The 15,874-nt window shown below is 35.3% G+C and overlaps 1 protein-coding gene across 11 annotated transcripts in view; it reads left to right on the forward strand.

The window, feature by feature from the left end:
• LOC107506660 (spermatid perinuclear RNA binding protein) overlaps positions 1–15,874 on the forward strand; it is a 125,878-nt gene that overhangs the window by 85,357 nt on the left and 24,647 nt on the right. For all 11 annotated transcript variants that reach the window (XR_004949987.1, XM_036217817.1, XM_036217818.1 and 8 more), the window contains 5 exons: positions 5,219–5,311; positions 5,878–6,077; positions 12,167–12,325; positions 15,270–15,404; positions 15,581–15,721. Coding sequence is in view for 10 of the 11 variants with exons in the window: in XM_036217817.1 (XP_036073710.1) it covers positions 5,219–5,311; positions 5,878–6,077; positions 12,167–12,325; positions 15,270–15,404; positions 15,581–15,721 (728 nt within the window). In the remaining variant the exon portion in view is untranslated. The remainder of the gene's footprint in view (positions 1–5,218; positions 5,312–5,877; positions 6,078–12,166; positions 12,326–15,269; positions 15,405–15,580; positions 15,722–15,874) is intronic.

Raw genomic sequence — 15,874 nt, forward strand, 5'->3', positions numbered from 1 at the left:
TCCTGGCCTTAGCTGCCATCTTCTCTCACTTGGTGTTTTGCAGTAACTTCCCTCTCTGCTCTTCCTGCTTCTGACCTTGCACCTAATTGTCTATTCTTTCTTTCTTAACTTTTTATCTTAAGATGTAGACTCACAGAAAGTTGCCAAATTAGTACACAGAAGTCTCATGTACACTTCACCCAGTTTCTCCCACTAGTCAACATCTTACGTAACTATCGTACATTATCAAAAGCAGGAGATTGATATTGATACCATGTGTATGTATATACTTCATGTCGTTGTGTTGCATTTGTAGATTTGTGTAACCACCATCACAATCAAGATACAGACCTATTCCATCACCACAAAGGTCTTCCACATGCTGCCCTTTAATAGTCAGTCATACTGACTGCTCTCTTAACCATCCCTAAACCCTGGAAACCACTAATTTTTCTTTATGTCCATAATTTTGTCACTTCAAGGAATTATACAGTAAGTGATCTTTTGAGATCTCTCTTTCCACCCCCCAGCACAATGCCCTTGTGGCCCATCGAGTTCGTTGTATGTGTCAATAGATTTCTCCTTTTTATTGCTGAGTAGCATTCCATGGCATGGATGAGCCCAAGTTTGTTTAAACCATGCACCTGTTGTAGGACATTTTGTTTGTTTCCAGTTTTTGGCTTACACAAATAAAGCTGGTATGAACAATCTTTTGTAGGTACTTATGCGCAATTAACAGAAACACAGATATTTGTGTGTTAGATTGGCCAGCAATTTTTTTTTTTATTGTAATTTTGTCAAATTATGCCTCTGAGGTCATGCTGGCCTCATAAAGTGAGTTAGAAGTGTCTTTTCTCTTTTTTGTACCTTGGAAGAGTTCGTATAAGATTGATGTTATTTCTTCCTTAAATGTTTGGAGAATTTATCAGTGAAGCCATTTGGGCCTACAGTTTTCTTTGTGGGAAGGCTTTAAGTTATGGATCTAATTTACTTAATAGGCATTAAGACTATTATCCTCTTAAGAGAGTTTTGGTAAATTGTTATTTTCTAGGAATTTTTCATTTCATCTAAATTAAAAAATAGTTTTATAAATTTAAATAATCTTATAGATCCTCTTATCTTTTTTCTCTACAGTATCTATAGCGATGTTTTCTTTTACACTTTTTACCTCCTTTTTTCATTTCTTACGAGATCATTCTTAATAGAGGTTTATCAGTTTAATAATCTTTTTTTAAAAAGTCAACTTTTGGCTTTGTTGTCTTATCTGGTGTATGTATCCTGTTTCATTGATTTCTGCTTGTATCCTTTCTTTTCCTGCCATATTACTTTTTTGAGTTTAATTTGCTGTAATTCTTTTAGCTTTTTTGAGATAGATGAATACATTATTGATTTTTTTAGCCTCATATATTCTATTAAGACTGTTTTCCTTTAGGCTCAGAGTTATGCACATTATACACTTCATTATCATTTAGTTAAAACCATATTTTCCCTTGTTACCAGTTCTTTGACTCATGAGCCGTTTAGATGTTGTCATTGTTTAATTTCCAGACAGATGAAGATTTTCTAGTTACATCTTTTTCTTTTTTGAGTTCCTACTTTTCTGTAATCAGAGAATATACTTTGTATGATTTCTAGCTTTTGCTATTTCTTGAAACTTATTTAGTTTTTGTAAATGATTCGTGTCTGTAAAAGTATGTTTATTTTGCAGTTGGTGATCAGAATGTCTTTTACATGTCAAATCAGATTGGTTCATAGTATTGTTCAAAACTTATACACTTGTACTAATTTTTGTTGTTTATTAAAATTACTGAATGACATATGTCAATTTCCCTCTATTGTAGATTTTCTGTTTCCTCCTCCAGGTCTGCCAGTTTCTAATTTACATTATATTTTTTATTTCTAAGATTTTGGCTCTTTGTTTTAGATTTTCTGCCAGAAATAATTCTTGTTTTTATTTTTTACTTTTTATTTTTTTAGCATTTTAATAATTTGTTTTAATAAAGTTTGTTTTTGAAAGCTGCATCATCTGGGTCTCTTTATGGTCTGTTTCTATTGTCTGCTCCTCTGCATTTCAATCATAATATCTTGTCTTCTCATGTATCTGGTTATGAGTGCTGGAGATTTAAAATGAAAAATCGTAGAGAATTTAAAGTCTAGAGTAATGATATCTTCTGCCAGGGCAGATTTATATTTGTTTCTGGGAGATGGCTAGTAGAATTTTAATGCAATCACGGATTAAGATGATTTGAAGCTGACTTCAGTCCTTATGAGATCCCAATGGTATTTCCACTTCATCTTACCTTTAGTATATTGCATTGCAGAGGCCTAACCCACAGTGTGGGAGATTCTCCAGGGCTTCCCTACTTGGTGGTCCTCAAACTTTAGTTTTTGGTCCACTAATGCCTGGATGCCTGTTAAAAGTGCTCTGCTCAGTTCTTAGTGGCTGCTTCTGGATTTGCAAGATGCCCCTAGGGGAAATGTGGCCCCCAGTGCAGGGCTTCCTTCATCTCCCAGGTCTTGCTCATAGTCTTTATGGTCCTGGAACAGATATTTATTCTGTATTTTGTCCAGCTTTTCTAATTGTTTGCATCAGGAAGCCTTTTTAAAATTTATTTACTTTCTCATACTGTAAGTGGGACTTTGATATTTATAAAAGTTCCTATGGCTAATTAGTGGCAGCTGGGTTGAGGACTACCGCCTTGCCTCATTTTTATCTGCCGTCCACTCCTCACTCATGCCACTCCAGCCCACTCCAGCCCGCTCCACGCTCAGGCCTTTATGCTGTTTCTTAGCATGTTCCTGCTTGTGACCTTTGCTGTTTTCTTTGCATGAGGCTCGTTCCCCCAACAGTTGAATGGCTCACTCTTTTACTCTCTTTAGGTTTTTATCCAAAGGTCACCTTATCAGCAATACCTTTTTGACCGTTATGATGAGCACCACTGATAAAATAACAATACCTTCTCTCCCTTAAGCCTCTTATTTTATATTGTGCTCAAAACCATGTGACATTAGTTTCCACCACTGTGGTGGAAACTAATAAGTTCTTTGAAACATTGTTTTGTTCTCTATGTCCAGCACCTAAAATTGTCTTGCATGTAGAAAATGCTCAGTTAATGTTGCTGAATGAAATTATGAGGATGATAAAAGTTCAGGCTCCGTAGGGTGCTTGTGATGAGTAAGTTAACACATGTAAGATATTAACGTTGCCAGGCATATGGTAAGCACTTATATGTTATTTTAAAAAATAAGTGCTGCTCCCAATCAGGGAGCCCTGAAATATGTAAAGCAATTACTAACAGAACTAAAGGGAGAAACAGACCAAAACACTATTATAGTAGGGGACCTAAATGCCCCACTGTCAGATATGGACAGATCATCCAAACAGAAAATCAATAAGTTAATAACATCCTTAAATGACCAACATTAGACCAACTGGACATAATTGACATTTACAGAGCCTTCCATCCCAAAACAGCTGTTTATACATTCTTCTCTAATGCACATGAAACATTCTCAAGGATTGACCACATACTGGGACACAGAGATAGCTTCAACAAACATAAGAGGGTTGAAATCATACCAGCCATATTCTCTGATTATAATGCTTTGAAACTAGAGATCAACTGTAAAAATAAAATGGAAAGAACCACAAATAAATGGAGATTAAACAGCATGCTACTGAAAAATAAAAAACAATTGCCTCTCAAATGGTCACTTCTCATTTCTAGATATTGTAGAGGTTAAAAATGACTTGCTTTTTGTAAAGCAAGTCCATACCCCCCTCCCCTTTCCTCAGATTATTTTTATGATTAGCCCCAGTTTTTATAGCCCTTTTCCAGTGGCTGAGATGGTAGAGTGAAGCTTAATCCATGGGACTCTATATAGCTGGAGGATATAAGAGAATAGATCTCTGTGTTCAAGCCAGTTTGTGATTTGCATGTAATCAAGGAGCAGCTTTTAAGGTAATTTAATGAGTGGTTGAATGATTGAATAGACTTTGCTCCTTTTTAACTTGTATCTCTTAAAGACTGCATTCTGGGAGACTAGCACACTCAGTTTAATGTAATGCAAATGAAACCCAGTCCTGAACAGATATAAGCAGATAGTGCCTTCTGTTGAAGAGAACATTAAGATTGATTGACCTGAGGGGTAAGTATTGACTCAAGAAAATACCGAAGTCAGTGTTTACCCCAAGGGACAATACATTTTCATGATCAGAGAATATGTAGTTAATCTCAGTATTATTACAAGGTTCCTTGGAAGTATCTGGAAATCCTGTGGCATGAATCTCTTGAGTATAACTTTCCTATAGGAAAAACCCAACAACTGATTTTTAAGTTGAAAACAGTTCTTTAAAATGCTTGTACAAGTTGATGAGCTTTTCTCTGATTGCTTTTAACTTGGACAGCAGAGCTCCTGCCTTATGTTCGACAGCATTATTAAGTAGCTGCTTTAACCAAGAAATTGATTATCAGTTTCTTTAGTTTTTGTTTCATACCGATTATGTTGTTTCTAAGTCTTGTGTTTTTAAGATTTAGGACAAGGACAAACTGTCTTTGAACTTCATAGAGCACTAAGGAAACACAAGATCTCTGTATATAAAATAGGCAGTGACACAAGACAACATATGACACTATGTTTCTGATACCATAGAAACTCTAAGAAGATCGATATGAGAGAAAAGCGGAGGAAAACTTCATGGAGGAGATGAACTGTAAATAAAATCTTGAGTAGGATTTGAGTAGGCAGACAGAAGAATATTTTGTAGTGTGAGAAACAGATTCCCAAAAGCATAAGATTTAACATGTGGACTTAAAAAATTTATACAAGTAATAACTATTAAATTATAGAAATACTCAAAAAGACATAATTAAAAGTATGTCCTGCTAGGCAGAGGTAACCAACTACCTTTAACATTTTGATATATATATCTTTCCAGGCCTTTTTCTGTTCGTGCATATACAGATGTTAATATAGGCATGAATACATATATTTTTAAGTATGAATAAATGAGAAAATAAATATTTATAAAAAGGGATAATACTAGATTGTTTTATAAAGATTAACCTAAAATTTTTTTACTATTACAAGATTATAAATATGATAATTTCATTGAGCTGAGAGTGTCCAGAGGTTCCTGTGATTCCTAAGGTTTCCCTTCCTGACAATATTAGATACATTTGGTAAGGTAAGTAGAATCGTTGTTTTGATTGATAATGAATCTCTTATAATTCTTTAGGTGCTGGGTCTTCAGCTCTGAAGAGGCCATTTGAAGATGGATTAGGGGATGATAAAGATCCCAATAAGAAGATGAAACGAAACTTAAGGAAAAGTATATAAAATCTTTATTTTTTCTTTAAAGAAAAAAAAATCTTTAAATTCCGATCTAGGCATAAAATTCATTTATATATCATGGTTAAATTTATAAAAATATTAACACCGATGCTTCAACAGAAATCTATTAATATCCCTTAGAAAAATTATTTAAACAAACAACAGCAAAATCTTTATAGATACGAACTAGAAAGGATTTATAGTCTCAGGAAAATAAAAATTACAAAGTCGAAGAATTTGATTTGAATTGGAGTTTTCAGAATAGATCTTAACTGAGAAATTGATGATCAAATAACTTGTTTCCAGTCTTCATTCTAAGATGTATATTAATATTGACAAACTAAAATTAGTAAATAGATATCATAATGCATATTACTTTTACAGCAATGTTAGAATAGTAATTTAAGAAGTAATTTTAGAATTACTTATGAAGTTTATTTGTATATGTATTTTGAAAGTCTTGCTTTTTAAAAATCTGGTGAATTAACAGTGGTCACTAGGAACCTACAGATGTATAGATTAAAGCAAAATGGTTTAATTTCTGATCTCATTCTTCTTTAACAGTTCTGGATAGTAAAGCAATAGACCTTATGAATGCACTAATGAGGCTAAATCAGATCAGGCCTGGGCTTCAGTATAAGCTCTTATCTCAGTCTGGCCCTGTCCATGCCCCAGTCTTCACAATGTCTGTAGATGTGGATGGTACAACATATGAAGCCTCAGGACCATCCAAGAAAACAGCAAAACTTCATGTAGCAGTGAAGGTACTGTATGTCTTTTACTTATACTTAGCAGTGCTTTGTAGTTTTCTGTTTTAAATATGATGCTTATTTTCCTATAGTAAATTAACAGAATTTTTCAGGATTTTAATGACAATAACAGAGTTTTGTCATCTCTGGATCACATAGTTCTTTTTGGGTTATAAAATAGTATGTATTGATAATATAAAATTTGGAAATCATAGAAGAAGAGTAAAGAAAAATAAAATTTCAGTTGCATATCTCTGAGGTAGGTCATTAATATTTATGTATAGTATGTTGGTTTATTTCCTTCTAAATTTTTTTCTGTTTTGTTTCTTTTTTTTTAGATTGAGGTTATAGCGTAGATGTATTTTTATCCTCTGATTTTTTTTCCATTTAACATGTCATTAGTGGTTTTCCATTTTATTACAAGCTTCACAAATAAATTTTAATGGCTGTATGAGTAACATGATATGGATGTACTGTTACTTGTTTAAATATTTCCCTATCATTGGATATACTGCTGTTCGCAGATTTTTTTCTGTTCTAAATAAATTTGATTATTATCTTTATGTGCAGCGTCTTTTCTGTGTTTCAGAGTATTTCCATAGTAAGGTCCAGGATTGAACCAATCAATTATGCATGTAGACTTGTAGTAGAAAATTTATAAATATCGGAATCTCTTTATGAGTACATTTGACTTCTTGAAGATAAATGCGAAAATGTCAAAGATCATGTAGACTGAAGATCAGTTTTTACTTAAGACAAATTCTGTTTTGTGATAGTATGGCATAAGGTATAATTAGTTTGGTTTCATGATTATTGTATTATTAATGTAGATGCAAACATTATCCTAGATCCTAAGGATATAGCAGTGAACAAGGTCTTTGCCCTCTCAGATTTTGCATCCCAGTAAGATAGGATGGGGAGACAGACAACAAACACACAAGTGAATAAATTATATGTCAGGAAGCAAGAAGAATAATGCAGAAAAATAAGCCATTAAAGTATAAAACAATATATTATTAATGTTCTGTCTTATTTACAAAAGAATGATGAAAAATGAGTTTAAAACAAAGCAGAAAAAAACAAGAATAAAGCTAAAAATACATTTTGATAACTTAGCTATGATGAATGCTGAGAATGAGTCACAAATGCAGATCTAAGTTCTTTAGCATCTGACACAAAAAGCTTGTAAAATATCAATTCACTGTCTGTGACAGAAGAACAGACAGTTGATTGTGATAGTTACAGTTATTTTGGTGTAAAGGTCAGCTCAGGGATTCTCCTTCGGTGGGTCGTCATAACAAGGGATAGCAGTGATACCCTTTAAAGAGGTCTGTGATGCAGAGAGACAGTTCGTGGGTTGTTTCTTGTAATAACCTTTAATATAAATTAGAGCCTCATAACAGGTTGAAATTCAGTAAAGCTTGGGCAACTTAGTAGAGTAGCAAATTTTACAATATGACAAAATTTAGATGCTATGCTCATAATAACCATTTAACATTTCGGTATGTATTTTTTCAAATCCCCACCCCCTTTAACCTGCATTTTCAAAATTCAAAAAGTACTGAAAATGAGAAATATTTTCCTAAGTATGATGCAAACTCACTTTATGTGAAAACCTAACCTAAATTGATGTAGGGCTATTTTAAGGCTTTATTATTCCATGTAGTGCAAATATTTTACCTATTTCTTTATACAAACATGGGGTAGCACCTTAGGGTACCACTGGGGATTTGAAAAATACATGGTCAGTATATTATATATCTAAACTCTGAAAAATTATTAATTCTCAAAACAATCTGGCCTCAAGGGTTTCGGATGAAGAAATGATGGGACCTACAAAGTATATACTTAAAGCAGGGTCATGTTTTTTTGGTTCTTCTAAAAATATATTATTATGAGTTTTTTTATAGTTCCAAATACTGTTCTCATTTTTAGTGATGGCTTAATATTTTATTATTAGTCTACCATATTGTCACTTATTCTTTTATATTTAGATGCTTCAAGTTGATTGCTTTATGTCTTTCTGAACTAGTCTGATTATCTTTTAAGATATATTCTAGAAGTAGAATTACTAGCTCAAAAAAAAGCCTCTTTGAATGATCCATTAACTCATTAAACATGTCTTGTGATTTCTGTTATGTGTCAGGCATATATGGCCAAGTTGCCATCCATAAAGGTTATACCACATGTTATAGGTTCTGTATGAATTTGAGAGAGTTTTATATCCAACATGTGTTTATAAAAGTAGGTCCCACTTGATAAAAATCCTTGCTTTCCTTACGCAGTAGCTCGGTGTAGCGTTCTGTATCTGTTAAGACAAATCATATTAGTAAAGTCAGATGCAAACAAAACAAGAAATCAGTTTCCACCAAAAGAGCCTGGCTGGCCAGCAGCAGGCACTCTAATGTGATGGGGTTTAGTGGCCAGTCTTCCCTTTCCTCTTCTAATCCTCTTTCCTGAGAGTTCCTTACAAAGAACGGTTTTAGGGACATTATCAGCCATATTCCATGAAAATAATCTTAGTCTTTGTGGGGAAAAGATTAGCTAGAAGGGGACAGAGAGCGAAGGCCTTTTGGATAGGTGCTTGGAGCCCTCAGCTCTCTATCATACAGAAGCCATGAACATGACTTTTGAGTAGAGCACCATGCAATGTATTTTAATGTGTTTTCTTTTCACTCTTGGCCCCTGGTCTTTGAGGGTAATACATCTTTCACAGCTTTAGCCCCCTTTCAGGAGAAAAAAAGGCATGGATGGTTACACTGGATTTTCCAGTCACCTTTTTTCTAGGAATCATCCTGTGATTTTGTGTGTATTAAGTGTGTTAGGTTTGATTCATTTCCTAGACGTTTGAAACTCACTTTGCTTTAGCATAGCAGTTTCCTCTTGCCCCTCTTTAATTCCCACCCCCTTCCACCCCTGACATATAGATGTTGTTGTTTCCCCATAAGAACTGGATCTCTGAAGGTGGAGTGTCTCCCACACGCTCACGGCATGCACCCGGGGCGTGGCGTGCCACCCGGGGCCTGGCTCACCCGGGGCATGGTCTGTGGCTCCACCTGGGGCACAAACTCAGGATCTTCTGCATGTAAAGCAGACATGCTAACCACTACACTATGGAGCCACCCCTTGGCATAGCAGTTTTTTGGCCTTAATATTTATTCCAAACACATTTTGGTTCCAGAGGTCTGAGAACTCCTTTTCCTTTTGCTCTATACCATAAACTAGTTAATAATCTAAATATAAGTTCATAGAAAAATGGCCAGCTTTGGAATTTTTTGTCAGTTTACTGTATCCTTTGAGATTATCCATCAGTTATATAAACTATTTATAAATATATTGAAATATGTTGCTACAATAACAAATAAATGAATCTGATATGTGAGAAAAGGGCAGACAGAAGTGGCGCTAAATAATTCACATGAGACTGTGTTAAATTGGGGAAAGCTGCATGTCTCTAGTTTTTATTGGAATAAACATTTCAAGTTTATTTATGACTCTTGGCTTTTGACTTGCAGCTTGTTAGTTAGTGTTAATTCCAGACTGATCTTCTCTTAGAGATGAGATTTCTCAGGGAGAGTATATTTGCAGGACTCAGTGGAGAAGGTGTGTTCTTTATAAAATATTGACGAGGCTATAACCAAATGATGTTATTGTCTTTGTATAAAGTGCTACCTGACTACTTTCAGAACTCAAGATGTTAAAAAAGGGTTCTTGGCTTTACAATGAACAAAAGGAATTTATTCTATCTGAAACGTTCATCAGAGTGCTGTATTCTCCATATGAACTGGGCGAATTAATTTTAGTTCCCTTGATACAGAGTTCTACTTATACCTATTTTTTGTTTAAGGTAATATTATTTATACTGACAAGATGCCATTGTTTATAAAGGCTAGGCCACCTGGCTTCTCATTTGTGTGACTATCAGAATAGATTTGTTTATTTTTTTAAAAGCAAGTTTGTTGATTGAGGTATAATTTATATACAGTAAAATTAATTTTTTTTAGGTATATGGTTTTGTCAAATATTTATGATCATGTAACCATCACCTCAATCCAGATACAAAATATTTCTTTCTCCCAAAAAGTTCTCTTATGTCCCTTCGTAGTGAATCTCCTCACAGACCCCCAGCCCTTGACATCCTCTAAACAGGTTTCAGAGTAGTTTTTCTAGAAACCTGTTCGATATAGCAGGGATTGTAAAGAAGTAATGGCATTGCTTTTATACTCCAGCAACTTAAAACATCAGTCAAAAGCTGAAACAAATACAGTAATCTTTAGGAACCTATCTTATCAACCTGTTTAAAATAGGCTTATAAAGATGCTAGTGAACGTATTTTCTTGTAAGTTAAAAAGCAATATAATCTGGAAGGAGGTTTTAAAAGGCATGCCTGTGTGTGCACACACACAAACACACAGTTCTGAAAAACTTTTTAAAAAAATTTTTTCATTCAATTGCAGTTGACATACAATATTATATTAGTTTCAGGTGTACAGCACAACGGTTAGACATTTATGTAACTTGAGAAGCGATTCCCCCCGTAAGTCTAGTTACCTTCTGCCCTGACACCGTACATATTTATTACAGTATTATTGACTATATTTCCTATGTTGTAGTTTACATTCCTGTAACTATTTTGTAACTGCCAGTTTGTATTTCTTAATCTCTTTACCATTTTCATGCAGCTTCCCAAACACCCTCCCACCTGGCAACCATCAGTTAGTTCTCTGTATCTATGAATTTGTTCCTGTTTTGTTTATTTGGTTTTTTAGATTTTACATTTAAATGAAATCATATGATATTTGTCTTTCTTTATCGGACTTATTTCACTTAACATAATACCCTCTAGGTCCATCCATGTTGTCACAAATGGTAAGATTTCATTCTTTTTTATAGCCGAGTAATATTCCATTGCATATATGTACCACATCTTCTTTATTCAGTTGTCTGTTGATAGACACTGAGGTGGCCTCCATATCTTGACAGTTGTAAATAATACTGTAATGCAGATACCTTTTTGAATTAGTGTTTTAGATTTCTTTGGATAAATACCCAGAAGTGGAATTGCTGAGTCATAATGTAGTTGTTTCTGGCTCACTTAGTATAAAGCATAAACCTAGAGAATGAATCTTTTATTTCGAGCCTCAATTATGGTTTAAGGTAAAAGCAAAAGAGGTTGATAGTAGAAAGCTTCAGATGTTATTTTGTAATTGATGGACCAATTGGTTCCAAGGTAAAGAAAACTTAGTGGCCTTTCTGTGCTAATTTTTCCTAATGGATTAAGTCATAGAATTCAGAGCAGGGGTTCCCAGCCCTTGGGCTGTGGACCTGTACCTATACTGTACCTATACCGGTTCATGGTCTGTTAGGAACTGGGCTGCACAGCAGAAGATGAGCCGTGGGTGAGAGCGAAGCTTGCTTGCCTGCTTGCTTTGCTTTGCTTTGCTTTGCTTTGCTTTTCTCTTTTCTTTTCTTTTCTTTTCTTTTCTTTTCTTTTCTTTTCTTTCTTTTCTTTCTTTCCTTTTTTCTTCTTTTTTTTGCAGCCACTCCCCAGCGCCAGCATCCACCTCAGATCATCAGGCGTAAGATTCTCATAGGAGCAGTGGTCCCCTGGTGCCAAGGTTGGGGACCGCTGATATAGAGAAAAACTAATCAGCCCTCCTGTTCTGCAGGTTGGAAAATTGAGGACCAGAGGTGATATGGGGTTAGACCCTCACATCTCTTCCTTTCTGGTCCAGCGTACTCTCTCCAGTGTGCTCTTTTCCTTCTCCCCATACCTCTTTGGTTGAACTGGCTGTGCTATTTATTTCCTCTACCTTTTACCTTCAAATTAAATGGACCAGGAACAATCTCAGGTTTCCAATTCCATCATCCTTTATCTAAACCTAATTACTCCGAGGAAAATGTTTCCTTTTTTCTATAGTTGTACCCTGGTAGGTAAAACTTGCTTAACCAAGGATTTGTAGATTTAGTACCATCTTGCTCTTCCTACTGGTGTTTTATGGATTCAGATGTCATGGATTTGAAATTCTTGTTCTCACTATTTCTTCTGTTTTTGTGGTTTCTGGTGTTTGAATAAAAACAGAATTTTAATGTAATTTGTACAGGTGTTGCAGGCAATGGGATACCCAACAGGCTTTGATGCAGATATCGAATGTATGAGTTCCGATGAAAAATCAGATAATGAAGGCAAAAATGAAACAGTGTCTTCAAACTCAAGCAATAATACTGGAAATTCTACAACTGAAACCTCCAGTACCTTAGAGGTATGCTTACATATTTTTTCCTTAGAAAATAAGTAATCTGTTTCATTGTAGAAAATTTGAGAGATGGAAAAGTATAAACAAAAGCATATAAACCTGTATATTCCAGAGGCTGCCATTATTAATATTTTGATTTATTTCTATTCAACCTTTTTCTGAGTATTTTTATAAAAGCAGTCATTTTAATGTAGTTTTAGATCTCATTTTTTTCAGTTTAGTCTAAAAATATCTGTAAACATAACTGTTAACTGCACAACATATGAATGTACCCTAATTTAACTAGCATTTCCCTTTTGCTGGCCGTGAAAGCAGTATTTACAATTACATTATCAAGAGTATCAATAATAACTGAAGAGAAAAAAAACAAAAGATCTAGTAGAGGAAGTTTAGTATCATTTGAAGGCTGGCTCTGGGAAGGCACAGCTTGACCTCATATGTCTCTCACACCAAGTCAGTCCTGGCCTGTGGGCGTATTTCCAGAGACCATAGAGTGGGCCAGAATCCAAGTACTGAGTATTCACAACGTCCTTGGGGATTTGTGGAGCCCTTGTCTATCGCATTCTAGGTAAGGAAAATTGGCTTTAAAGTAACAGCAAGAGCTTACATGAACATTTGAAAAATATTTTGTCATTCGTAAGAATGAGTAATCAAGGCTTAGTGGACTATTAATGTTTTCAGTCTGTAAACCCCTTTTAGTACCTCCTTACTGCCAGATGCTGAAGAAATTGTGTCCAGAGCCTCCAGATGCCCTCAGGCTAGAAAGGCAAAAGAAAGGCGTGTTAATAACCAATTACAATGTAATGTAACAAGTGCTGTGATTGCAAAGTGAGCATCACAATGTAGCATCTCCAAGGAGGAGGTGATTGTGAAACTTACACACATGTAAAACCAGTAGGAGTAAAATGCGAGCTAGGTTTTAGATGATAAGTAGAATTTTTTTTAGGACAGGTAGAAAGAAGGCATTCTAGGTCAGGGGAATATTAGGTATAAAGGACTTGTGCAAGTAAATGTTAAGAAGTGCCAGGTGGAGGGGACTGATGGGGACTGAGGCTTGTAAAAACCATGCCTGACTCCTTGTGTGATGTTGTGGAGGATAGAAGACATGGCACCTGGCTTTTGAGAGACCAGCCATTCACAAGCAGTAGCCACAGGCAGGACAAGACGTTTTGCTGGCAGTGTTATAAATGCTAAGACGAAAAAGGGCTCATTAATTACGAGACTCAGACCGTTAAGTTCAAGAGAATTAGGAAGGGAGAGAGCAGTGTGGGCTGCACTGATAGTGGCCACATGAGTATGTGGAGGTTTTGGTAGTGAAAACATTTACGCTTTGTTTCTGTATGATGTAATAAAGGGGGGGCGGTGCCCTTATTCTTCATTTAAAATAGTAACTGATTAGAAATGCAAATATTTTTGTGTCTTGACTCATTTTTATGAAAGCGATTTTGGATTTGAAAAGCAGGGAATGATCACCATAGACCTAGTTTCAAAATTCACTCATTACCTTTTAAAGTTGGAGACTGGAAATTTGCCTAGCAATTTAAAAAAAAATGTAGATTATCAAGATTCTTCTAGAAGTGATGTTTATTACAAAAGACTCAGAAATGGTTATTAAATTTGTCTTTAATAATTGTCCAACGTTTCATTTCTACAGCATCAACCACTTATCAAATCAGAGGATCTTGTCATCCATTAGGTTTATAAACATAGTAATTCTTTTGGGCATTCATTTCTTTGTTCAGCATTTCTTGAACTATTACCGTGATGGAATTAAAGATATAATCTCTAACCTCAAAAAGTGCTCAATCTTTGGGTCTTTATTTTCTCACAATTTTAGTTGTAATATTTTGTGATTGGTTTGATTTTTGGTGCTAGCTTCTCTCTTCTTTTGAGCCTCACACTCTTACACAAATTACTTTTCTTTCTTCCCCCTACTCTTATCCTTCCTTAAGTCATTTCTTTCTACCATTCCTAAAGTAATTTTCTACAACACAGGTATAATCATGAACTTTTCCAGATTAAGGTCTTTCAGCGGTCCCCCCACTGCCCATGATAAAGTCACAGCTCGTGTGACTGGCATACAAAGTCCTTCATGATTGGGCTGTTTCTAATCAGATCCTCCCTTACTTTCCTCACCCCTTATAGCCAAACAAATGTTCTCTTAGACCTTTGCTGCTGCTTCTGTCCAAATGCCCTTCGCCTTTGTTTCCTCCTTATGATGGTCTGGTACTTCCCTTTTAAGGGTAGGTTCACATTGTCACTTCCAAAAACTATCCTGATGGCCTTAGAAAATGATTCCTTCTATTTCGTTTCCATAATTTCCATCTGTTCTATAATACACATTGTTTTACAGTGATTATATCTGTCCCTCTCACTACACTCTAGCTCCTTGAGGACAGGGAATGACTACTTTTATTGTTATTTTAAAATTTCAGAATCCATACTCTGTACTCCTAAATCTAAGGTGCCCTAAATCTCTTTAGAGAGACTGAGAGGTGTGAGGGGGCATCTTCTTCCTACCTCCTAAATTGAGAGTTACTGCTTTCTAACCCTGAAGATGAAAATAGTAAACACCCAGGTGTCAGGTGAATCTCAGCTGTTTGGTCCACTTTGTTAGTCATTTAGATTATTATTCTTAGACCACAGACACTATAGACCAGACCCTAGAGTGCCATATAATGGTAAGGCTACATTGCTCTTGAATACTCATCTGTTGAGACAGCCTTGCTTCAAAGGCATGCTGGCCAATGACTGACTGTGATGTTTATTGCTTGTACAGTTTCCATACCTTTAAAGATATTTTGTTATTTGTATATAGACATTATCATGCATCCTAGCCCCTAGGTGCTTTAAAGTACAATTTTTGAGCCTTTTTTTCCAATAGACACATAATATGATTTTATTAATAAGAAAATAGCCTAAAATCTTATTCAATTGACCCTCCTTTTAGGTAAGAACTCAGGGCCCTATCCTCACAGCAAGTGGCAAAAATCCTGTAATGGAGCTCAATGAAAAAAGAAGAGGGCTTAAGTATGAACTCATCTCGGAGACTGGTGGAAGCCATGACAAACGCTTTGTGATGGAGGTACCGAGACACAAGCCAACCTTTTTCTTCCCCTCAAAGACATAGGATATCCTGAGTTTATATGTAAAGAAGTTTTAGACTGAGTCAATTCTTGTTGCGCTATTTGACTTTGGTATTTCCTGTGTTACATAGAGGAATTGCATGAGATAACTGTGGAGTGTTGTTCTTGATTTTAGGTAGAAGTAGATGGACAGAAATTCAGAGGTGCAGGTCCAAATAAGAAAGTGGCAAAGGCAAGCGCAGCGTTAGCTGCCCTGGAGAAGCTGTTTTCTGGACCCAATGCAGCAAATAATAAGAAAAAGAAGATTATCCCTCAGGTATGAGTTAGGCATTAAACTTCTGTAATACTGTTGAAAAATATTACCAGAATTAAGTTTCCTTTTTCTGTCTTTATGCCATTTTTGCTTTTTCTGAAATTATTTATTTTTCTTGGATTTAGCAACCTTTTTTTGGGGTTTGGTCATGAATAA

Source organism: Rousettus aegyptiacus, unplaced genomic scaffold (genome assembly GCF_014176215.1).
Source record: "Rousettus aegyptiacus isolate mRouAeg1 unplaced genomic scaffold, mRouAeg1.p scaffold_m13_p_3, whole genome shotgun sequence".
Taxonomy (NCBI): domain Eukaryota; kingdom Metazoa; phylum Chordata; class Mammalia; order Chiroptera; family Pteropodidae; genus Rousettus; species Rousettus aegyptiacus.